Source organism: Pyxicephalus adspersus, chromosome 7, assembly GCF_032062135.1.
Source record: "Pyxicephalus adspersus chromosome 7, UCB_Pads_2.0, whole genome shotgun sequence".
Classification (NCBI taxonomy): Eukaryota; Metazoa; Chordata; class Amphibia; order Anura; family Pyxicephalidae; genus Pyxicephalus; species Pyxicephalus adspersus.
In genome coordinates, this window is record NC_092864.1 from 45,021,299 (window position 1) to 45,047,798 (window position 26,500).

At 36.8% G+C, this 26,500-nt stretch overlaps 1 protein-coding gene and 1 long non-coding RNA gene across 3 annotated transcripts in view; one reads left to right on the plus strand and one right to left on the minus strand.

The window, feature by feature from the left end:
• The window catches only part of TTC21B (tetratricopeptide repeat domain 21B), a 52,213-nt gene that overhangs the window by 6,672 nt on the left and 19,041 nt on the right, over positions 1 to 26,500 (minus strand). For both annotated transcript variants that reach the window (XM_072418280.1, XM_072418279.1), the window contains exons 12-28: positions 25,240 to 25,369; positions 23,690 to 23,847; positions 22,545 to 22,769; positions 20,730 to 20,968; positions 17,061 to 17,133; positions 16,282 to 16,392; positions 15,737 to 15,875; positions 15,517 to 15,623; positions 14,507 to 14,695; positions 13,512 to 13,622; positions 12,648 to 12,729; positions 12,011 to 12,161; positions 10,230 to 10,391; positions 8,575 to 8,770; positions 7,394 to 7,618; positions 3,186 to 3,306; positions 1,897 to 1,964 (exon numbers count right to left, since the gene is read on the minus strand). In XM_072418280.1, the coding sequence (XP_072274381.1) occupies positions 1,897 to 1,964; positions 3,186 to 3,306; positions 7,394 to 7,618; positions 8,575 to 8,770; positions 10,230 to 10,391; positions 12,011 to 12,161; positions 12,648 to 12,729; positions 13,512 to 13,622; positions 14,507 to 14,695; positions 15,517 to 15,623; positions 15,737 to 15,875; positions 16,282 to 16,392; positions 17,061 to 17,133; positions 20,730 to 20,968; positions 22,545 to 22,769; positions 23,690 to 23,847; positions 25,240 to 25,369 (2,487 nt within the window). The remainder of the gene's footprint in view (positions 1 to 1,896; positions 1,965 to 3,185; positions 3,307 to 7,393; positions 7,619 to 8,574; positions 8,771 to 10,229; positions 10,392 to 12,010; positions 12,162 to 12,647; positions 12,730 to 13,511; positions 13,623 to 14,506; positions 14,696 to 15,516; positions 15,624 to 15,736; positions 15,876 to 16,281; positions 16,393 to 17,060; positions 17,134 to 20,729; positions 20,969 to 22,544; positions 22,770 to 23,689; positions 23,848 to 25,239; positions 25,370 to 26,500) is intronic.
• LOC140335561 (uncharacterized) lies at positions 20,803 to 26,422 on the plus strand. Its single transcript, XR_011921727.1, has 3 exons — positions 20,803 to 20,924; positions 22,634 to 22,666; positions 25,276 to 26,422. It is a non-coding gene; the product is annotated as an uncharacterized lncRNA (long non-coding RNA).

The window sequence follows — 26,500 nt, forward strand, 5'->3', positions numbered from 1 at the left end:
TCCATGAAGACAATGACTGCCTTTGTGGTTCAGTCACTGCTGCTCTCTCCGGGATTCCATCTTCACGAGTGTCTGTGTTACAATGAATTAACGTCTGGGACTATAAAAATCTGAGCACACCAATTGAAAAATGTGAGGAGTTCTGTAAGGAAAGTGTTAGCAGGATGTCTGCTTTAAGAAGTTTTTTTGTATATATTTCCTTTTAACAAACCAATGAGTCTATAGACATTAGATGATAGTCTAATTTGTGAGAATCCACTGGGCAGCATGTAACTGTAATCTGTGCAAAGTTCTCTTTCAGCTTTCTTACTGCGATGCTGGACAGCTATTGATTATGGAATAACCTGGTCAAAATAAAATTAAAATGGTTGGACCATACATGCACACCTGCCTGTCTTCCAGCATTTATAGTCAGCCTTTTAGTAAGTACAGTGAGAAAAAGCAGTATTTGATCCCCTGCTGATTTTGTACGTTTCTCCTCCGACAAAGAAATGACCAGTCTATAATTGTAATGGTTTATTGTAGCTGTGAGAGACAGAATAACAACAAAAGAACCTTCAAAAACCCAGTGCTCAAAAGTCAGAGCTTGATGTGCATTGTAATGAGTGAAATAAGTATTTGATCCCCTATCAACCAGCAAGATTCAGGCTCCCAGATGTCTTCACTGTATGCAGGTAACAAGCTCAGATTAGAAGAACCCTCTGTAAGGGAATGCTCCTAATCTGAGCTTGTTACATTACCTGTATAAAAGTCACCTGTCCACAGAAGCAATCAATCATATTCCAAACTAGCCACCATGGCCAAGACCAAAGAGCTGTCTAAGGATGTCAGGGACAAGATTGTAGGACCACACGGTCCGGACTTGGCTACAAGACTATCGCCAAGCAGCTTGATGAGAAGGTGACAACAGTTGGCGCGATAAATCGCAAATGGAAGAAACACAAAATAACTGTCAATCTCCCTCGGTCTGGGGCTCCATGCAAGATCTCCCTTGTGGATTTGCAATGATCATGAGAACATTGATGAAGCAGCCCAGAACTACACGGGGGGAAACTTGTCAATGATCTCAAGGCAGCTGGGACCATAGTCACCAAGAAAACAATTGGTAACACACTGCGCCATGAAGGCCTGAAATCTTGCAGAGCCTGCAAGGTCCCCCTGCTCAAGACAGCACATGTACAGGCCCGTATGCAGATTGCCAATGAACATCTGAATGATGAAAATTGAGTTAATTGGCATCAATGCTGCCTATGACCCCAAGAACACCGTCAAACATGGAGGTGGACACATTATGTTTTTTTAGGGTTCTTTTGGTATTATTCTGTCTCTCACACCTACAACAATCCTACCATTACAATTACAGACTGGTCATTTCTTTGTCAGAGGGCAAATGTACAAAATCAGCAGGGGATCAAATACTTCCTTCCCTCACTGTATGTTGCAACTAATACTTTCTGCTGTGACTAAAGTTCCCAGTGTACTTACTAGATTAAGTAAGCAACAGATCACAGCCTATTTTTTCCATGGGCCCTAATGGCTACAAGGACCTACAGTGTGAATTTGGTTGGTTGGAAAAAGGCGATTCCTTTGGTATTTACTTACATGTGAGTTCTCATTGTTTTTTGATCTTATTATGTTGTTGATCCTCTAATGTTTATTACTATGTGTTCCAAATAAAACTTTTACTAATCAAAACAAAAAAAAAAATACCACTTATCCTCTTGTAAGCTCTTTTGGGCAGGGTCCTATCCACCTCCTGTGTCATTGTGTGTAGCTGTCCATGCGTAATATGTTGGAGCTTTATAAAAACAGTTTATTAATAATAATAATAATAACAATCCGTTTCTATGTAGTACAGAGGTGAATCACTTCTGCATTCTAGTAATAAATTCTTACCTTGTGACACACATCAATTGCATCAACGTATCTCTTTGCCTTAAGGTAGTTAAAAGCAAGTTTATATCCTGAAAGTTAAAAAAACAATATTCAAGCATTCAACTCAGAATCATACCAGCGTTAATTTATGTAAAGCCTCATTTTTTTTTTTTAGGTTGTGGATACAGCAGTGTAGGGTGTGTAGGGTTTTTCCAACTTGCTGAGATTGGTCAACTGTACATATTGGGGTCCATTCGTTAAAAAAAAAAGTGGTAAGCAAATAACATGACCATCGTCCCTTTTTTTCTTCCTAACTTATATATATTAAAAACAGGGCAATGAAATGGTATACAGTGATCAGCTCTTTGATCACCATACTGTATTTATCCTAAATTGGTGACCATAAGTTCCATTTACTAAACTGCTGATCACCACTTTTGCAGAGAACTAGAATGCCACATAGATAAAACAATGGAGATCAGCTTATGTATGCATCCGCAACTGACCATTATGTAAACCTATTCACATTAAAATTTAAAAATTTAAAAAAACTTAGAATCTTAAAGTTAATTTTTAAATCTTTAACATTATTTAAAATAAAAGGATGTAAGCCTTACTCTTCCTTTCATAACAATGATGGTGGTGTTTGGCTGCTTAGGCACCCAGCACTGTCATGTGAGATTGGGGAGAGATTCTTTAGCTGTGTAAGCTCTTAGCCAATACCTGCAGTGAAACAGAATCTATGCAGATAGAAATAGCAGCATTCCCACCTTTTGAAGGCAATTTACAATTTCTGAGCTGCACAGTAACTTAGATTTTAAAAAACTATACTTACCTATCCTCCAGCAATGTGATATTCGTAAGCTGCCTCACCGATGCATACATCTTCGACTAGTCTTCCAGGTTCAAAACTTCGGGACACCTCTACTGACTGCAGGGGGTATGATTGAACTTGCACACAAATGCCAAAATTATAGGAACAGGGGAAGTTACTGAAAAGGCAAATGCAGTCCTTTGTTGCAACACAGACAATGTGTGCATCTCCTGTTATGAAAGGCTTGCCCATTAATAGTTTTTTTCCCTTTGAAATGACAACAAACAAATCCTGTGCCTTTAAACTGCTGTTTGGTTTCAGTTTGAATCATGCCAAGTTATGGTAATTGCTGTGACTACAGAGCAGGTTGTCTGTTGGTGGCCTTGGCCTAGCAGTGCCCCTTCTCGGATACTATTGGAATTATTCTGTGTTGTGATTCTCCCAAGGAAAATAATGACAGGCTGTACTAAAGAGTGTTAGACATCATTTCGCTTACCTACAGTGGGATTAGTCTGGTTGCCATACTTCCATGCCATTTCATAATTGCTGGCTGCATCCTTATATGCTTGTTCTTTTTCCATGATATAGCCTGTGTATTCATAAGCCTTGCAACACGACTAGAACAGGAATGAATAATTTTAATTGGATATTGAATGACAAAAACAAATCTAAGGCACATTATTCATTGGAACTGTGTACACTTTAGTCTGAAATACCAAACTAGGTTTAATTATTATTTTTGAATAGCATACATCCTAAAACTTCAAATTCAACAGTATTACTTTTCTCCCAATTCTACCTTGGAGATTTAATAAATCTCTCTATCCATCATTTATAACTGCTAAGTGTAATTTTGAATAGCATACCTCCTAAAACTGCAAAAACAACAATATTACTTTTCTCCCAAGTCTCCCTTGGAGATTTAATAAATCTCTCTATCCATAATTTATAACTGCTTTGTCAAATTGTATACATGTAAGCACCCAATTTGTTTTTACTTCAGGCTCCTACAATCACCTCTAACCAGGAAGGAGAGGGTGGCAGAAGGAGCCAATCAGCAGACAAGCGAGCAGAAAGATGATCTAATGGGCCTGATTTATTAAAGCTCCCCAGGGCTGGAGAGGATACAGGTTTATCAGTAAAGCTGGGTGATTCAGCAAAACCGTAATGGATTTGGTCCAGGATTCAAAACATTTGCCAACTAATAGCAAATGACCTTGAAGAAATCAATTCCAGGTTTGCTGGATCACCCAGCCTTACTGATGAAAGTGTATCCTCTCCAGTCTTGGGGAGCTTTAATAAATCAGACCCAATGAGTCTTCTGGTGCCTCATCTGGGGACAAAAAAAAACCTATTGTATTCTTACCAGAATTGTGTGAAACCTAAGACATAGGAAAAAAGAGTTTAAAACAAGCTCACAACTCTAATAAGCTAATTTTATCTTTCACAGGTAGGTTTTTGGTCTTTTAGTAGGGGTGATCAAGTGGTTGTAAAAACGATAGCTCATTCCTATGTGACGCAGAGGTGGTGGTCCCCTTTACTCTTATGGTTTCTAGGATCCCCTGCTTCACAAGAAAGCATTGGACAAGAGAAAACAAAAACTCAGGATGGCCAATGGGATCCAATGAGGAAGGATCACATATCCAATCCTTTCCTATGGGCAATCCAGGGCTCAAGTTTTGGAAATAAGGTAGTGGCTGGATTAGTTTTTTTTATCACTCAATCAGCACAGGGACACTGCAGAGAAGACATTAGGGGTCTAACAGACTGTAACTGTAAAGATATTTCCCTATAAATAATATTGGGTATTGTAATTTTTCGCTATCACTCAGGTGCATGTCATTTTTAAACTCATGTTTGGTATAAATTTATGCAGCACAACTTAATCTTATATGTATAGAACATGGATTTTATTGTGCAAAAAGATTAAATTGAGTGTATTTTTTACCTAAAACTTAAGCAAGATAAAAAGTAGTGCAATAGTGAGACACAAAAATGCAACTACCAACATTTTATTATACTGGGTGTTTGTTTTAGGAATATATATATTGTTCTGCTTTAGGAATAAAATATGCATTTTAACATGTAAAGAAAAAAAGGGTTAAACTCCAAACTGTTACGAAGAAAGTGAAGCCATTGTCCTTGTTGCACTGTGTGCCAGGGCTGTATAAATCTTAGGACAGAACAGAATTATTGAGTACAAATACAGCTCTATTATATGTATGTCATCTGTATGAGGATGTATAAGGATGGTAGTGGAGTGTAGGGTTAGAGCTGAACTAAACCATGTGATACTTACCAGCCCCCCCCCCCCCCCCGTTCCATGGCAGGGTGCCTTCTTTTTCCTTCTTGCGATCTTTTGACTGCTTGAGCAAGCGATCAGGCAGATAAAAATGGTATTGCAGAAGGGACATCAACTGATCCTTTCTGCAATATACATTATTTTAAAGTGGAACTTTAGTTCCACTTTAAGGGTAACCTAGCATTAGACTTGCTGGGTCTACCAGACTCCCTGCAGCCTTTCTGCCATCACACAGATCCAGAGCTTTATCAAGGCTGATCAGGCCGTAGCCACCTACTCCAAAAGAGAAGAACGTTTGAGGGTTGGGTAGCCATTTTTATTGAAAGCTGCACAAGGCACCAGCACATTCTGAACTCACCCAGAGAAATAAGTCCATTTACCTCTGGGCAAAGGATATTACAAAAATAAACTGAATGAAAGTGTGCATGATACCTTTAATAAATTATCAGTTTATTTTTCTCCTAATAATTATCATGACCCAACTACAAGAAGCAAGCGCTCAACAAATGGGCGACACCATAAAAGTCAAACTTCCCACTGAAAGCTGAACATGAGAGGGAACGGTGCATTATAAATCATATAGAGTAAGATTATAGCCCGTCAAAGGTAGTAAAAGGCTTGGAGAATAACATTCTGAAAAGGATTAGTTAATAATATGGTTCACTGAATAAAGTAAATGAATACAAATGAGCCTTTTGGATTTGAAATTGTATGAATGAGAAAGTGAATAGGGAGTTTTGTATTGCCAGTTTAATTGCTTCTGGAAAGTGAACACTGCAAGTCCTGAGAGAATTCTTCCCCTGATAGAAGGCATTTTTCTGATAAAGTACTAAAGTAATCGCTTTCCTCTATCTTGAGTCAGTTATAAGAAAGCTCCGTTTTGTGACAATTATAGACATAGCAAGGAGTTCTACAGTTACTTCAAATGCATTTAAACATTCCTTGGTAAGGTTTCAATGTACACAAGGAAAGGATTCATAGAAGGGCTCAAGAGACTGAATGATATAAAATCTCAAGTGTCAAATAAGTTTTATAAAAGCCTGGTCTCATTTTAGGTCAAAATAATGCTGTCACTTTCCAGAATATATATTCAACATCAATCATTGCAGTTAAGGCTGTATATATCTAAAATGTATGTAATTTTCAATATTATTTATACCTGCCAGAGTAATGCTCACCCTATTTTATGTTTGAGACACCACTCCCAGACAATATTGCCAGGTCCTTGACCTCTCTGCCCACTCATGACATGACTTGTGTGCTTGCTTATATGTTATTACCTGGGATCTGTCTTTTCATGCTGCAGAGTTGCTATCTGCTAGCTGAAAGTTACAAACAGTTATATGGTGTAAATGCTTATTTTACTACTAATGACCAGTAGGTGACTAGGCTTTTTTGAGACTCAGTTTGCCCAGGGTTAGAAAGCTGGCAGAGTCACTTTAAAAATATTTGAATAAAAGGTGATATGGCATCGCTGGCATTGTTAAACTTTCCCCTGTTTTTGTTATACTCTTTTCTGGATAGCTCAGTATGCATATAAATGTGGAAAAATAACCATGTAATAAATAAAAAAAAAAAAAAGGTAATAATATGTTGCCTAAAGCATGAAACTACATATAGGTTTGAGAATAGCACCCTGTATTTAGAGATACAGATCATCACTGACTTTTATAAATTAAGACTTAGGTGTAACTAGCTTATGGCTCCAATTACATATGTACATCACATACATGTCACTAAGCACAAACTACTATCAGCAAAAAACACTGATAACATATGATTAAGCAAATATAGATCTATCCAAACATGCATTATTTCAGGATAGTGTCCCAGACCATGCATTGGTGCTTTGTCAATAAGAACTGAGGCAGACGTTGGTGAAATTGTGAGAGAACTGGGGGCATTTGGGAGAGGTGGTGAGAGCAGGAAATGCATTGGATTAAGGCGCAGTGGTGAGAGCAGGGGGTGGATGTGCATGTGTTGCAGAAGGATGAGGGTCAGAAACACTGGTGAGAGCACAAAAGTTTGGTGTTGAAGGGGACGTTTCGGGGAGATTTCGGGCTAGGTGAAAAGAAAGGGGTGAAGACACAATAGTGCTGGTGTGATGGGGGTGGAAGGGTGCAAGTACAGTGGAGGTGAGAAGTGCAATGCGGTGATGGAATGCTTTCAAGGAGCTGTCAGTAATTAGCTTGTGTCTATTGTATTGTTTTAGGAGCCATCATCTAAGCTATGCAGTCAGAGAGGAACTGATAAACAGATGACGGGTAGATGGGTGAAAATCAATCAGATTACATACAGTGCAGTTACAGTAAGTGATGACTATACAGAGTCAAGACTAAAATAATATGCCTGATGCTAGTATGAGTTTAAGCAACACTATTCCTGCTTTGTTGGACAATAACCTTATTATGTCGCAGGCAGCGTTTTAGCAACTCCCCCGCCATATCGTATTTGCCTGACTGAATGTAAATGTCTGCCAGGAGTAGTAAGCTCTTCTCAAACTCCTCTGCCTCTGCTGGGCTCCAGTTCATTTTTGCAATGCGCTTTAGCTGATTTCTTGCTCTTGGGGTCTGCTTTAGTATCATGTAAGCAGTGGCCATTCCTAGAAGTGCTGGTACATGGTCTTTCTGGAAGAGGGAGAGACAATATCAAAGTATGCATTAGCACAACTCTAATTTATTTGAATAGCAGAGTACTGTTTTAAAATGATAATCTGCTTAACTCAAACATAACAGATATCAACTTTTACTTATGTTCGTTGAAACCATAGAGAGATGTTTTTGTGTGTTAATGACACTAAATAAAATTTTAGGTGTCTATCCATCCCCTCCAACAAATCATGTTGGTAGGTCAGCTTACATACAGCAAAAAAAGGAGACATCTCTGTAGCATCATAGTAAAAAAAAAATTTCTCTAGCTTACATTTTCATTTAGCAATGACATTCTGAGAAGGAGTGTCTGTACTTCTGCTAGCAACTATCATTTAAAGCTCAAGTTCAGCCATAGTCAACCACCCTCCTCCCACCACCACCAATAAATTGTATTCCTTCAATGACCACCAAATCCTATTATTCCTGGTAACATTAAATGTTCCTAATACTAATCTGAATCCAATGATGTACCAGGTTCCTTAGCCTCCTCTCCTCTGGGCTGAAGAGTAGGGAGGATACTACTTTGGGTGCCCACGTTGCTGCTCTGTGATATGGAAGTGCCCCTTCAGTGGGGTTCCTATGGCCTCCAAAGCCAGATTGCAGTGGTGTATAACTTATCTTTATCCTTATAAGAGGCATTATGGGCAGTCACATGATGATAAAGTCCTTTAGAAGAGCTTAGGTTTGTAGATGGGTGTGAAAACAATATTCGCCTGTAAATGGGTGTTATAAATACATATATTTTTTTCTGCTGATTGCTGTTAACTGTAGGTAACTGTAGGTTGCTGTAGGTAACTTTGTGTATTCCATTTAAACACAAACTGTGCCAAGCAGAAAAGGACACAAGTGTAAGCTGGTGTGAACCAACATAATGGTTCAGCTTTCTTATGAGAGAACAAGCACACAATATTTATGAGATAGAAGGATCTTACTTCTGCAGCTGCCACTTCAGTAAATGTGTTTAGAGCACGTTCTACATTGGATTTCTGCTTCGTTGCCATCAAGCAATAGTTTTCCATAATCCTGAGCTGGATGTGTCCTTGAAGACTTTGTGGCTTCAACTCCTTAAGAAGTTTTTCTGCTGTTCTGACAGCAAGCTGTACAGACTCCTGCTTTTCTGTGGAGTTCCTACAAAATGGTAAACAAAAATTAATTACGTGTCCCTTTATGTTAAATTAAAAAAACAAACAAACATATAATTTACAAATAACATTTGTAAAACATTATGTAATAACATTTTGTACATTGCCTAATGTTTTATGTTAGCAGTCTTATTCAATTTACCCAAAATACCAGCTTTGATTTAAATACAGAATGTGCAGTACTCAACTTCTGAATCTTTAATATATTTTTATATGACTAATTTTTTCAACTAATTGCTAACCAGTTTGCTAGCCTTTAAATTACACATGCAATTCCTCGAACAAAAAGAAATTGTCTGAGAAAAAGAGAAACAATACAGAACCACACGTCATCAGGGGCACTAAACACACATGGTAGTAATGTAAAGGGTTTAAAATATATATAATAAAGTATTTTTTTATAGCCATTATTATTATAGCCCAAATAGCCATTTATTTATTTTATCTTATACTTCAAGAAATGAGGTTTGTATCTTCAGAGATCCTATAAGATCCAGTTTTTCTCCATTGCCTGCAAACATATGACACTCTGCATACAGAATTATACAAAAGAAGGCAACTCCAGCATCCCTTCAGATGTGTATGCTTTCTAGTCTAGCTCAAAGAAAGGGATAGTAACACTGACAAATTGTAATTTGGAAACAACACTTGCACATGTTTTTATAAATTACTTTTATACATTTTATAAATATGTAAAAATATCTATTACTTTTGTTTAAAAACTTTGTTTGCCACTCAACATTTCATTGGACTTACCTGCCACAACATGCTGGGTTTCTAAAGAGAAAACCCAGCTCTATTTGCTCACCTTTTGACTAACAAGTACTATCTCTGCAAGTAGAAAATAGTGTCTTTCATCCCAGTGATTCAGCTGAGTATATGTAAAGTGCTATCAGGCCTATTCACAAAACATACAAACTTAGAATAGTAGCCTAGCGGGGTACGGGAGAAAACATGACATATTTACGGTATGTGCAATATTTCATATTTTCCTAAACATAAGGGAGATATGCAATCACAAAGCAACCAGCATGGCTTTTCGGTCAAAACCAGTATCTACTTTTACAGCCACATCCACCGGATTAAAAAATGTGTAGGGGTAAAACTGCAAGAAGGAGATGGCACCACTATAGTTTGCAGTGTTCAAACCACCTGTAGGCAGCATTATACCCACACATAACAAAATGTATTTTATTTGAAAATTAAAAAATACAGAAACACTATTCCATCCATATGAGTGCATAACTGCCTGCCTACTTCAGTATCAATCACAAAAAGCAGACAGTGAAAGTTGATGGGGAAGCTTTCTCATGTCAAACTTGCAGCATGACAATAAATGTAGCTAGAATTCTGACAGATTAGTAATCTCATTATACTTCTTTTAGAAACAATTGACACATTTTGGATAGAACTTTCCAAGGTATGGACTGGAATACATTTCTCACCCCATGTCGCCATCCAAGTTGTCAAACACTTCTCCACCCACGGTGTCATTATCTGGATTTAAGCAGATCTCAATCATGTTATATATGGCTTTTTGTCCCCAGTCGCTGTCTTTACGTGCTTTATTGAAATGTCGGAGAGCATCATTAGCTTCACCTGTGTACCTTGGAGAAATAAAAGAACATTTATCTGTCAAATTTACATTTAAAAGAAAGCTAAAACAATAATACAAAATTGCGGCCAGTAACAGCACATAGTAAAAGAAGCAGATAACAGATAAAACAACTTGCATGTAAAAATGTTAATTCACACAGGCAGGTCACAACCAAGAATATAGTATGGATCACTAAGTGAAATAGCACTAAACTGAACATGTTTTTCTAATCTCATCCAGCGAATGCATTCTTACCTAGTCGTTACACAATTTAAAGTTGTCTTTTCATTATATTTTAGCTTGATAACAGAAATCAGAGTTCTTAAATTCCTTGCGCACCATACTTTGCATAAACTATCTTTTAGAAAAATGTTGTGCTTTAATGGGTGATGCGGTATGGTATGTATTTTGAGCCCAGGGAGAAGAGCAGAACAACAAGTATATGAAGTCTTTTTTTTTTACATTCAAGTGACCCTGTGCTTTTTATAAATTCTTTTTAATGTGAACATTTAAATTTGATACTATAGATCCCCCTTTAATCTTTAAAACACACAGGAAAGTAGACAGATAAAATTTGAACACAAAAGTACTAGGACAACTAGGGAAGTGTCAATTAGAAATGCTTTTTATATTATTATTCTTTAAGTTTACTTGTTAAACGCTATGACTACTGTTTAATATGCATTTGTCACATAAACAGCCTATTTTATTCTAATCAACTTTTTTGGTATTTCAATTTATTAGCCAGAGCCTGCTGACTATTTCTATCAAAGTGCTTCTGCCTTGTGGTCACATGCTGGCTGGCCCCAAGAATATGTGACAGAGCGCAACTTTTAGATACAGCACTATTATTTTTAGCCAGTATGTAATATTGAGCTGACATATTATGCAGTGGTTTACAAAGTCCATTGTCATTTCACTGTCCCTCAAAGAAGCTCACAATCTAATGATGTATTTGTCACAGAACTGAGGGAAGTTGGCTGCTTTCTCTGCTTGGGGACATGTATTATTATATCCTGATCCCGATGCTTCCTGCTGATTATAGACATAGGAATGAGAGGAGGAAGGGGTTAAAAAACATGGCAAGAAAAATATTTATTCAACATCATTACCTGAATTTCTTGGAATATACCAGCAGATGCTATATAGTCCAGGACTTGACAACCAGAAGGTTTCTGTGTTTTTGCCCTCCCTCAGAACCACATCATCATACTAACTGGCAGCACAACTGAAAGGATCTAGTGCTTTGACTTGCAGCCTTCACCAACTGGAACATCTTATCATGTATCATTTCCTAGTAAGCTTAGTTTGACAGACAGTAAGAAGTGAGCTTTCACCACTTATATTGCTCTAGAACATTCTGAAGAGAGTCAAGTTAAATTACATTACCTTTTACAGGAGATTTATGAGTAGACAAGAGTTCCTAATTCTTCGGTTACTTGCATTATAATTTAATGAACAGATATCTGTTTCATGTAAAGGTTTGTTATTTTTCAGAATCTTTATTGTAAATTTATATTATCTTTCATTTTGTTTATTTTAAGAGCAAATAATGTTTTCTGAAGTTCTTCTTCAGTCACCAGGTTTAAGAAATAGCCCCCATTTTTACATCAGGTACATTGAACTTACCACAAGTATAATCCTTTGCAATAATGAAAGCCAGGTTCCAGCTTTGCTCTGGATGAGTATTTCTCTGCTAGATCTAGAAACTTCTGGACTTCTTCAAGTTTCCCAGCTCTTCTTAAAAGATCAATCAAACGAGAGAGAGTGGAGTAATTATCTGTAAAATATTAGGGATTGATTGCTGACACCTCAGTCAAAGACAATGGACAGACTGAATTTATATGTAGACGACCTTGTACATGAAGCTAAGACTAAATGATTAACAGGATGAAAGGCAAATAGCTAAAGAAGGAGGGTCAGGACAGCACAGATTGAGAGGGGTGGGCTGGTTGATCTGTATAGTTCATCTGACAGAAAACAATGTGGACTTAAGATACATGCTGCAGCTTCTAATGCTTGCATGAAAGACAGAGTGTGCAGGTAAATAAGACTATTTGCTTTCTGCATGGTAAAGTGCTAATTACAAGTATATAAAAAAGAAAGGAATGGCTGGAGTTAAGTTTTTAGATTGTTGCCATCATTTTATGGGTTGCCATACATGTTTGTTCTTGGACATTTGGCCATCAGGCACTTCAGTAAGAAATCTTCTCATCTAGTACCACACTACATTTGCAGCAGAACAAAACACATTATCAAAGAGTACCTGGCTTACGCTCCAGTAGTTGTTGAAAGTGAAACACCGCTTGTTCATAGTCCTGCTTCCTGAACATAAGATCTGCCATCATCTGCAGGGTGTGAAAAGAAAGAACAGTATTTATAACAATACAAAAAAATCATCCTACATCCACTGACACCTACACTGGTATGCATCCATGTGCAATCCTTCTGTTCTTATAGCAATGCAGAATTACCTGAAAAATCTGGACAATATCATTTCTGTGACCTTTTTGTTTTATAGTAACTCCTACAGTTGTTTACAGCGGCATAATTAGTATTTCTAAAATCGGACATCAAAAGATCTTTGATTACCCTATAGTTCCCTTAGCACCACATTTTTTTATTAAACAGACATGTCAACAGCTTCTGAGATCCTCACTTTGCCAAAGTGAAGATCTCAGATGTGTGGAGAAACCTCCAGGATCCAGATGTGTGTCAGACTCAGATTGGCAAGGAGGATTATCAGTAGTGACAGCACCAATTACTTTAATTATAAACAAACCCCAAGAAGCCAATGCACATGGTGGCAATGCTGAAGTGATTTATGACTGGTAAAATAAAATGACCCCGAAGGAGGAAGTACCACGGACTAACTGGAATATCTGTGATTTATTATTTTAAAGACAGAGAATTAATAAGGGAGGCAATATTATTTATTTAGTATATAAGTTTTATCGGTTATCATTAATGCTTATCATAAAGAATGAAAAGAATGAGGAGCCATCATGGCTCTTGAAAATGTTCCCATATTCCCGTTACCTGTGTAACTGGTAAAATGCACAACGAACAGCGCACTTTGAAAGACTGAATATATTTCTATATACTTTTGGTTAAATATCTCTGCACTTACCATTGTAGCAGCCTCATTATGCTGATCATTCTTCAAAAGGAGAGTGCATTGCTGCTGGCATGCATCAATGTCCTCTTGAGCAAGATACAAGTGTGCAAGTTCCATTATCACCTTAACAGTAAAAGCATAATAAGGAATTAAAGCAAGATTCACGTACAAATAAAATAATTAATTTTAGTTATTTTCAACCTCTTTCCTTTCTCATATAATACATCATGCAATCACAATCCTATACAATGGACTTTTGAGCAATTGCCACTGGAAGGGTCAGCATTAACACATTTCAATAAGCAGTGTCTGCTTCATCAGAAAAAAATGAATAGGGTGAATATCCAAGATGAAGAATTTGTATATTAACACATTTCAATGAGCAGTGTCTGCTTCATCAGAACAAATGAATAAGGTGAATATCCAAGATGAAGAATTTGTATATTAACACATTTCAATAAGCAGTGTCTGCTTCATCAGAACAAATGAATAAGGTGAATATCCAAGATGAAGACTTTGAATATTATAGCCCCACATTTTGTGCTCATTGAGTAGACAAAAGCCACCTATGTTAAATAGGAAACGCCAGGAAGTTGATGTAAAAAAAGTAAATAGGCTATTTCTTATACCTTAACATATGTCATGGTTTCAAAAAAAACAAAAAACAAATATTTATAGTTCAGTCTTTGCACCTTCTCCTCTAAAGCAAATTTAGTTGCATTAAGTTCCATTCAAAGTCAAGGTACGTGGCTAATTCTACATAAAAAAGGAATATACCACCTTTTATTAAAAAAACAAAAAAAAAACATAAGGCGTTTGGGTACATTTTAAATAAACTATTTGGTATTTAAAACTTGAAATGAAAAAAATTACACACTTACCTTTGAATTATTCTATTTCTTTACAAAGAATCCAGCAATAGGATTGCCATTTCAAGATTAAAGACAGATGGCTGACTAGCTTTTTTAATAGAGAGGTGTGCAGAGATACAATTGAGTATTTCTAACCTTATTGTCAGTTTCGCAGTACACCAAAGCTTCTTTATAAAATTTGATAGCCTTTTCGTAATCACGGTGGGCAGTAGCATGTCTAGCAATTTCGGCACAGATTTCTGCTGCTAGCACTTTCTGGGCTGGGACGGCATCTGGTTGCTCTAGCTGTGCCCTCTTCAGTACCCTGGCCTGCAACTCTCGGGCCTGCCAACATAATCATTGACAATCATTCTACAAAATATATAAAACGTCAGTTTGGCCTAGTATGAGGTTTCCAGCAAATGTGAAGAATTTGCAATCTACATAAATCTCAGTCCTGTCATTTGCACTGCTCTGCCACACAGCACAGCCCTGTCTGGCAGGGAAGAAGAACTGATTTGTTTCTGTTAAAAATTAGTTTTGTACTTCCAGGTTTACCCTAAAGCTACAAACACAGCCTAGATAATTGTCACCTGAGGCAATCACTAGCATTTATCTCAGAGACAACTATCTAGCTTGTGTATGTAGTATAAGAAAACCTTGCATGTATAGAGCAGTCCTGGCACCACTGGGACAATTGCTGTAATTTCTAATAGGCAAGGACACAGATGTCCCTCCAGTTTGTCCTCCCCCTCTACAAAGAGCTAAACAGCACTGTATTTACAGTGGTAGTTCAATATAGAGTCTTTTCTTTCATTATGAATATTTTTGCCTATGAGTAAACAGTTAAAGGAGAAGCATCAGACTGATAAAATCAAGTCTTTCTGTTCCCTTCAGGATACCCTTTGTTAGCACATGAGCACTGCAGTACATATAAATTGGCTATTTCTGCAAGAGGATGATAACAGGTCAAAATCTGGTACTTACTAGCTTCTATTAAAAAAAATTACATTTATACACATGATACATTTATTGATGCAATCCTAAATACAGAGCTCCATTACTGTGTGTATTTTTTATTCGCCTGGTGTTTAGCTTTAAGTAAAAAGCCATTTACAAAGATAGTGAACTTAATAATAATATTAATATACAGAATTAGGAATTACTCTCTGTAAGGAAACAAAAGCATCTTCTGTCTTCTCCATCCTGCTGTAAATTTTTGCAAGCAGAACATGATAATGGCTGTCATCCATAAGAGGAGAGAGTTCATTGACTTAAAGAGAAAAGCAAAATAAAATCAGAATATTGGAATACAATTAATGCTGCAATTCATTAATTATGAAAATATGTCAGACATTTCCTACATCATTTCTGTCATAATCATACCAGTCTCGTGATCCAGTGCTTGCTGAAGAACTTTCTCTGCCTTCTCATAATGCTTCAGTTTTAATAAGAGCTCAGCCAAGTCATAACGTAGAAAATTCTGCTGACTGCTTTTCAAGGCTGTTTCATAGTAACTAATAGCCTTTGTAAACCAGAAGAGATTGTCAAAATTGTAGAATGAAAGCCTAACTCCAGGTAAATGACAACACTTTCTTAGCATTGGTTCATCAGCCACTAAAAAAGGTGTTTGTGTGCGGACCTCACATACAACGCAGGGGTTCTGCTCCTGCAATGCCTATAACAATAGGCTTGCAACCAATGCAAAAAATGCTGAACAGAACAGGCTTTGAGGTAATAGTCACACAGACAGAAGACAGACTGTGGAAACAAGGGATAAATTAAATAAAAATTAATTTTACTAGTACTCCAAAAACAAGCATTTAACCCTCAAAAATGCGAAAGCAGCTTCATTGCCAGGGTAGTTTTGTCATTTACCTGGTTTTAGGTCCATAAACACAATGTGGATCAGAAGAAAAAATAGCAAGTACCTTGGCATAGTTGTGTGTCTTGATCAAGGCTTTACCGATTTTACTGGCAAGTGTCCCATCTTTAGGGTTCTTCTTTAATGCCTGCTCATAAACATCTATGGCTTTCTCTGGCTGTATTTTAAAATAAAAAAACACATACTATAAACGATGCAATATATTTCTTCCATAAAAATCACCAAGGAAAAAAAACACAATGAAATATGGCCCAAAACTTACATATATGGGAATGTGAACCTGACATTGAAAATCTAATATAACAAGCACTGGAAGCGGAAGAGATTTCAATAAAAAAAGCTCAAGTTATTCTGAGAATCTGACAGGTCACTACATAAGTGGATGAAGCGGTGAAAGTTGCAGCAATCATTAACCACTGCACAGGTCAGTGGTACTTTGCTTGCTATTGCAGTAAAGCACAGCAACCAGTCCAGACACATTGGTCCCGATTTAATAAAGTTTTCCATGACTGGGAGAGGATACACTTTCATCTGTGAACCTGGGTGATCCAGCAAACTGGATTGGATCTGGTCCAGGATTCAAAATATTTGCTAGCAAATAAATACAAAAAAAAAATAAATTCCAGGTTTGCTGGATCACCAAGCTTCACTGATGAAAGTGTATCCTCTCAAGGCTTGGAGAGATTTATTAAATCAGACCCATTCAAAAGTCCTTCCTGTTGTGGGTTATTTCAATGCTCCCATACTATTGTTAAACAATAAATAAGCATAAGAATGTTGACTACATTCAGATAAATATTTATCATACTGACAAATTGACCTTACCTCTTGAATATTCATATAGGCGTCTCCAAGTAGGAGATATGTATGAGAACTTGGAACCTTCTCAACCAGATCCCTGAAAAACAGATGCACATTATATATTTTACTATAAATAATTTAACCATAAGAATTCCACACAGTAGTGATACGTATTTAGGGATCTAATGTGTTTACTTGTTCTGGGGAGCATGCATTTATACTAACAGTGCTTGGGTCAATACCCACACTGTATTGTGCTTTATTACCATTCCACCCACTTCAATTAAATCTAAAGGAACTATGTATTCACACTTTACCCCAATAGGTATACTAGCATCAGGTAATATCATTGGCATTGCAGGCAATTTTGTTGCTGTGATTATTTTCTTTTAAAAAAACTGTACTTATAACACAGGTCAACATGTCATTTTCATCAGATATCATTTTATATAGGCGTTGTAGTATTTTTGATGTGGATTTCAAATCTGTGTTCTAGTTTTTGTGATGCAGCTAATTATATATTGAGTGAAATTCCTAATAAATAGCCTGAACATATTACATTTAACAACAGTTTTCTTTTTTTAAGGTTAGAGACTAACTGCGATTGATTTATTTTGTCCTCATGCCTAGAAATTGCCCTAATGATCCAGACAGTTTCTGTTAGGTGTGTGGTTTAATCACGACGAAAGAACAATGTTGCCAAATTACCACAGAACCTAAAAAGATATACAAATTATATTTCGGCTGTCCACTTGGTTGGCCTAAATGGAGAAATGGCTAAAAAAACTTGGTGTTTCTCTGGAAGGAGAAAGTATAAGGAAACTTATAATTGAAGAGGACAAATGTAAAAAGCAAGAACTACGAAAAAGTCTGAAGGGATATTTTGTCTTCATAAAAATGGATGCATGCACACGTCACAGAGTCAATTATTTTGCTATTATTGTTAGATTTGTTGATGAAAATAATAAAATAATGCGAACCTTGAAGGTAAAGGACACCCAGGCACATCACACCAGTGACTAAGTTAGTGGAGGATGTTCTGGAAGATTTTGACAACATTGTGACAGTGGACATTGTGGACAATGAAAATGTTTTATTAACTGAAAGCCAGTGGACACAAGTAAAAGCACTGGAAAATCTACTTTACTGTCACCAAGAGTTTGCAATCTGAAGATTTAACACCTGGTAAATTCTTCTTGAAATGGAAGAGCTTTATATATTTCCTGAACAAAAGAGGAGGGTTAATAGCTGATGGCATTGTATCTTTAATGAAGAAAAGAGAGAATCTCTTACTGGATAATCATATCTTGTTAGCTGCTATTTATGTTGATCCAATGAGACGAATTTTGTTGAGCGATGACCAGACTGATACTGCAAAAAAGGTCTATAATGTAGCAGTTGGCATGAAGGGATTACTACCTGAAACACCACCAATGGATGAAGCTATAAGCACTGGTAACTCAGGATCATCCTCCTCAAATGAAGAATTAGACCTTGATTTCTACTTGGACAAAATGGAACTTTCAACAGTAAAACGACGTTGCAAATACGTGAAAGATAAACCACCAAAAAATTCCAAATAAAGAGATTCCAGCGGGAGTTTTTTTTAAAGAATTAAAAGAAGTAGAAAAGTATGATCGCTCATTGAAACTGACTGTAAAAGAAGCCATCCTTGTTTATCCCGAGATTATTAGTGATGTGGCTAGAACCATAAGTGCAATGCCACCCACCCAAGTCAGTGTTGAAAGACTATTTTCAGCTCTAAAAATAATAAGTCAGATTTAAGAGCTTCTATGAAAGTGGATCTGGCAGAAGCAATTATGTTTCTTGAAACAACACTACATTGAGTTAGTTTTGGATTGCATTTAACAGCTATTCCGCTCCACAACTATATTTCAAGTTTATTATATATAACTTTATATAAGTTATAATATAAGTTTAATATAACTGTTTTAGGTTTTCCAGCTTTTGTTTTTGTTCATGTACTTAAGCTTTGTTTTTGTTTTAAAACTACCAAAGAATGTGGTTTATATTTTTAAACTGGTAAAGTTCCTGTTCCTGATTTTTATGCATGCTATGCTACTACTTTATAGCCACTTGATAAAAACAATAAATAAAACCTTATTGTTTTCATGTTTTTTTGTCTTTTGTTTAAACTGGCCAATACAGTAGTGTCAGCTTCCTAGCCAGTAGTTCTGTGGTTAAATGGCGTGTATGTTGCCTTCCTTCAATCAAAGTGGAAAATACATTAGCATATGACAGGGTTTCTCATTTTATCTTCACACTTTTGCATTCAAACTTCACACTATTATACAAAAATGTTTAGCTTTTTGCCTAAATACCTAAGAGGAGAAAGCATTAATGAATAATTAATCTTTTCATTCATTATTACATATTTTTATTTAATGTTTCTTGAGAAAAACTTTTACGGTAAAAAAATTGTGTTATATTTAATTTAATAATAAATTTATTTATTTATGAATCATTAAGGGGTCTAAATTTTTTTGTGAAGTTTGAATGCAGAAGTGTGAAAATAAAATGAGAAACCCTGTAAATACAGAGGAGTCAGAGTCGGAGTAAAGGGTACCAGAAACTGAGGAGTCGGAGTCGAAGGATTTATGTACCGACTCCACAGCCCTGGTTTCTGGAATGAAAGTATGATGGCCGACTACTGCTGGATGTTGTACCGCAACAATCCAGACAATAAGTACACAAGAAAATCATACTCTAAGCATTTCTGAAAAAACAATGGTAGCTGACTGACACTGTTCATTGGATCTATACCACAGTGTGCTTTATTTTACTTCACACTGAAGATGTATTAATATTCACTTCAACAGTGCTTACGTTTTAGTACAAAAAACATGCACGTACAATGTTAACTATAATAGTACTCAAAACTCAGGAACTGTACATGTTAGGGAAAATAAAGAAAACGGATCATTTCTGAAATCTGCTCAAAAAAACTGATTTAATTTTTGTTGTGGTTTCTGATGATTATCAAAACTAATTTTTTGTTGACCTGCGTAATTAAAGTTAACCTGTGGCCAGATTATGAAATGGCAGGCTTATACATATGTTTAACAAGATGTAAATCAGCTTTAAAATCTTCATTGACCTCTGTAAGTACAGTCAATGGGCAATACTTAATTCTCAATCCCTGCAGAAAAAGCACCTACATTGTCCAAGTTGTACTCTCAGTAGCTTAGCTCTTAAGGATCTGCTTTGTCAGCAGTGATAAATAATACTTTATTTATTAAAGGTTGGTAACAGGTTTATTTTATAGTTAACCTGTGCATTGCTCATTCATGCATGACAGGTAGTTGAAATCTCACAAGACGTCTTCAAAGATTAAATATTAGTGTATATGACCTGTGTTCCCAAAGGATATTCACTCATGCTTTCTATCACAGTGCCATTTCCATTTCAGTCCTATTAGTTAGAAGCACACAACACTTTCTGGCACATCAACAGGTATTTTTCATTACTTGAAGCATTCTTTTCATCCCTGGAATTCACCTTTAAGTGTGTGAGATAGATACATAGATGATCTGGTACACTTGTTTGGAGATGTATGTAATCTTGCATTACTCTCCAGTAACATAATTTTATTTTTGTTTCCAGGATCTTTTAGAAGGCAACAGTGCCCAGAACATTTCTGACGAAAATAAAGGTAAAGTAAAAATGTTTTACCTGTAGCAGCTGACGTAGAGTTTCTTATCTTTCCTGTGCTGCAGATAAATATCAGCCATTTTCTCCTTGGCCTGCACAAAGTAAGTCTGCTCTGGAGAGATATTTCGAAGCATGGATAATGCTTGTTCCACATCGCCATGAGTCAGAGCCAGTTCTGCATTTGCAATCATCAGCCGCAGTTCTTCTGCTGTTCCGGTAAATTCATTGATAGCATCTTGTAATACCTTTGCTGCTTCGTGCTTTAGATATATGTACAGAAATCACAATAAAGAAAGGTTACAGAGTAAACATATTATCAGATAGTATGGAGGTCCCAATGAATTGTTCTGTAGGCTGCCCTTTTTATGTGCATATTTCCCTTTTTGTTGAGTTTCAGACAAATCAGGATGGCTGTCATTGTAGATATCTTTAACTTTATATTTATCTATATAACTAATGTAGGAGGACTTTTTACAAGAAATGGGAAGGATAGCTTCTTGTGCAAGTAAAAAAAAGAAGCAAGTGTCTTCTAAAAGACCACTATGGCCACGTGTTAGCAAAGGGGTAACTCAGCAGATGACACCTGCTTTACAGCTTACTTTAGGTGACTGAAACCTCCAGTGCGCCTGATTTATGAAAGCTATCCAAGGATGGAGAGGGTACACTTCACTTCATCAGTGAAGCTGGGTTATCTAGCAAACATAAAATGGATCTCCTAACAGGATATTTTTATATATATATATATATATATATATATATATTAATAATAAAGCCCAAATTGTTTCTCTAGTCAATCTCAAGTCATTCCTTTTTTAGTTTCAGATTGGAGATCAATTATCCACCTTTCTCTACCTTTTTAACACAGCGTGAAATAACTCAGGGAACCCCTTCTATAGTTACTGTATTCACAGCTCACAGTACATTAGTGGTGGTCAGTGGGAAGAATTTATCTTACATTGCTGACCATTGGGAAGAATATCACCCTTTACAAATAGACAAAAACATAATTGTTGTCACTTAATCTGACCGGAGAGGCACAAACTGCTCATTGGTCAAGGTATCCCTAGCAACTACTGGAGGAACCCTGGTAGAGAAACAATGAGTTAGACCATCTATAAAGTTTTTTGCTGAGTCCCTATTGGGGAGATTACCCCATTTTTGTACAGGTGACTGCTATAGTCAAGAATCATTTACAAACTGACCACAAAACAAGAGCAAATGGGGCTGCTGGGCACTGCCATCCTCTTTTGATGTCAGCAGCCACAGTAGACATGCTATCACCGAATAACACACTATAGCATTCCTTGTGATTTTCCCATGATACCTAAAAAGCTAAAGTTATGTAAAGAGATGGCAGGGGGGAGTGGTTTTACAAACTCCCAAAAAAGGAGAAGGCTGTGTGCAAGGACAGAGGAGGACCATGCTGACTCTTTCTAGAGTAATCACAACCTCTAGCTATATCATGGGGGAATTGAAAATTAATTAAAAATATATTCATTTAGGAATAATATTACTTGTGATGCCTAAATATTCATTTAGGCATCACAAGAAAGATTTTAAAATACTTCCAATAGAACTCTATGATTAAAACGAGAACTATCACTGATCACTTTATCACTGAGGTGCAGAGCGAATTGTTTTTGGCAGTAAAGGTAACAGCAAGCATATTATGTAATATTACAAAGGATTTGGACAATAAATTGTGATGATGACCATGACTATGGGTTCATAAACTATGCCTTCTCAGAAAATATTATTTTACCTTAATTTCCAGAAAAAATAAAACATCATTTTTGAATACATATTGGCAATATAACAAGTATATGGCTCTTTTACCTGCTCGCCATTCATACGATGAGCATCTACCAGTTCCAGGAAAATGGACACCCTGTCACTGCCACTGATCTCTATTTTTCTTCCTTTAGATTTAGCTGTAGTGCTTCCTGTCTTCATTCCAGGTAAGTTCATTGCTATCTGTAGAGTTTTAATGGCTTCTTGAACATCTCCCATCCTTTTCTGGGTCTGAGCTTTCAGGAGATTGTATAAGGGATACTCGCGTATCTGTAAGAAAAAAAGTAGCATTTAACATATGAAGATTATACATCCAAAGTAAAATAACTAATAAATTTACATTCTATAAGGCTGTCCATCATTTACAGGGGGCAGAAGTTATTGTATTATCAATATATCCAAAAATTCCCTATTCGAAAGGAAGAATGGAACACATTTTTACTGAAGGTGATCAATCATTTTTAGATTTTAGTTGCATGACTGCTGAACCTAATATTGTATGAAGCTTTATATTTTGCTAGTAAGAACTCCCTAAGGGCCACGTCACACTGGTGATTCTGCTGCTAGTGATACCCTACCAGAGTCATATTGGAGAGGATTCCACCAACTTTGGTGGAATTGTTGCTTTGCTGACCTCAAACTCTGTGGAATCATGATTGCTTACAATGGGCCAGAAATACTGCTGGCCTTGCTAGTGAGGGAGTGATTCCAAAAAGACAAACAGGAAGTGCCCTTATGATCCTAATACTGGCTACAATGACTTAACAAAAACTTGCAGTCACCCAAAAGCTACTGGCATGCAGATTGACATGAAAAGCAAAAAGCTGACGTTGCCCGAGTGTATATTAAAATACTTTCTAGTGCCAAGCCTTGGCATCCCAGGGAACTCCTGAAAAATATCAGCCTGAGCCCTCAAAGTCATTCTTCGAACCACCTTGTGATTGGTCAGTGAGGACACCCATTATAGTGATGGACCAATAGTGAGGGGGTGGAAACAAGCAGAACATTGGGAACTGGAGTCAGTATTTTCTTATCAAAACTCCAACGGTTTTAGGGTTTCCCATGACCTTCAGAAGACATGGCCAAACTTATTGGTAGCATTATTTATCTTTTGATTTAACAACAATCTAAGGAAAACGAGTTCAACTGAACATTTTATCTAAATTTCTGATAATTTTTACATAACTCACCTCAAAGCTATAGCTCAGGCAGAGCTCGAGTGACTGTGAGCACAGTTTTAGGTTGTCCTGTGTCAAGTAAACCTGAGCCATTAGGAGATGAGCATCAGCATATGAAGGGTTACGTTCAAGAGAATGTTGAAGATTACTTTGAGCAGCTTCAACTTCACCTAAAAATAAAGAAAAGTGTAAATAACAGCAATGACAGGTATGCTGTGTACAAGAAGTTCATGTATTCTCTTGTTTTTATGGGTTTCCTGTTTCCTACCATCCATTTAATGGTGTGTCACTTTGGGAACATAAATGTCATTATTACAGGAAGGAGAAGAGAAATCAGTTTTCCATAGAATTCAGCTTTGACGTAGATCAAAACCGCAAAACAAAAATATATATATATTGCATATATCGTAGTTGCTAAGTTTGTTATTTTTATAAGACTTTTTTTTTCTTTATTCTAACCTATTGATTCTGCTAGCATAGTTCTCCCCAGAGGTTTTTAGCCGGTTGCTCCGCCCAGCTGATTTGAATACCCCGCCCAGCTCTCCTCGGCAGCTCTCATCCTTGGATGCACGGATCTCAGTGAGGCTGCTCTGTGCTCTGTGTCATCCGTTCAGAGGATTGCTGCCGATGAGAGGTGAGCACACAGTTCAGCCTTCATGTGAAGGAGACACAGGCAGCCCCGCCCCCATCTCATAGCACGAGCTCGGATTTCTATTATAAAAAAAATCTGCCTGTGAAATGTATCCAGTGTGTATAAAGTATCCATGTCATTCTGCATCCTCATAGCTCTCTCTGTACAAACCTCCATATCTCCTAATATATATGTCACAATGACCTGTAATTTTCAGGGTGTACAGGGGACCCTCACAGATACTAGTTATTACAATTTCAGATTGGAAGAAGGTAGAACACTGAAACAATAAGAGGTTACTGGATACCCATGGCATAAACAACTGGGAGCACTAAATTTGCCGTGTTTTGCCACACCCCCTTTTTTACCACCCGGCTACAGCTTCCTACCACCCGGCTGAAAAAAATTTCTGGGGAGAACACTGTGCTAGTAATACATTTGCTATTCTAGGGTGGCAAGGCTACTCTTCCTTCTGTATCAAGAAACAGAAGCAAGACATAACTATGGTGCCCATTACTTTTCCATTCTACATAGCATAATGAGACAAAGATCTGTAGTCAGCTTTGCATAAAATGTTGGCACTATATAAATCCTGTTTAATAGTAATAAGAGTCCCAATTGCCAACAAAAAATATACCTAAAAACAGTGAACGTGAACAGTTATCAAATTTCTGGAAATATTAACATGGTTTTTTAACAAAAGGTTTCCAATGGTGCATTTAAAAGAACCAAAAGTCAATAGGAAGAGTTCAGGGTTTACATAACCTTTAAGATGAAAATATATTTAAAAGCTCATTGGTATTTTTTTGGAAAAATACATTATTACATTTTAAACTGGATATTTTTTAAGGTCCATATCTCTTTTTTGTTAGCAGACAGTAAATTGACATATTAATAATGTGAACAAAATATTTACGATTCCTGAACATACCAGTTAAATATTTCACTTTTGCTATTAAAAATACAGCTTGGTGAAGGCCTGGAGCCACCTTTACTACGGTCTCCAGAACAGAGGCACAGTGCTTCAACAGAGGGGATGGCGGCTGGCCTGGAATCGGAGGCTGAAATAAAAAGAAAGGACAGTTTACATCTTCCCAGTGATGAGCTTCCATCCACAACCATTCAGCACAGGGAATTCTTCAGCACGGTGGTTCAGAGGTTAGCACTCTGGCCTTTGCAGTGCTAGGTCCCAGGTTCTAATCTTGGCCAGAACATTATTTGCATGGAGTTTGCATGTTTTCCCTGTGTTTGCGCGGGTTAGCTCCGGGTAGCCTGGTTACCTTCCACCATCTAAAAACATGCAATTAAATTAAATGGCTTCCCCCCCAAAACTGACCTTAGACAGTATTAATGACATATGACTATGGTAGGGACATTAAATTGTGAGCCCCTTTGAGGGACAGTTAGTAATATAACTATGGACTTTGTAAAGCACTGCATAATATGTCGGTGCTGTATAAATACTGTATACAGGTAGTCCCAGAGTTAGGGACATCTGACATAGGGACGACTCCTAGATTCAAACAGGGCTTCCCTGCTTGTTTGTGTGCAGGACAGAGGCTTGATAGGGAAGAGGGGGGGTTCACATGACATGCAGAAAAAATCTTTTGCTAAACACAGCTGAGACTGAGCTCTTCTGAAACATCTTGTGACTATTTAATGACCAAGACAAAGTCTGCAGTTGTTTCTTTTTGCATATCAAAGCACAGCTTGCTCCAGAAGTTAATGTATGTCTGGATTTTTTTTTTTTTTGTTGCTTTGTGATTAACTCACAGTAGGGATTTTATACAGTAACTAACAGCACGCTGCCTAATAATTTGTTGAGACAAACATCTGTTCCGACTTACATACAAATTCAACTTAAGAACAAATCTACAGTCCCTATCTCGTATGTAACCCAGGGACTACCTGTAATAATAATATTATTATCAGTTTTATTCATGCTTAAAATCTACAACATATATGAAAAGGATTTTATCAAAAATGTATTTAAAACTGCTTTTCTTGTGGAAATGTAACAAATAAATATTTTAATATAATATCAGCTAGTGATATTATATTTTAGTCATATCCAGAATTTGAATGTAAGTAAATTCCATTAAAAAAAAACACTTTTCCATTATTATGAACTCAAGTTTTTTTATTTACTTTGGCACATGAGCTGAACCAGTATGAAAGTGCAATATTCTCAA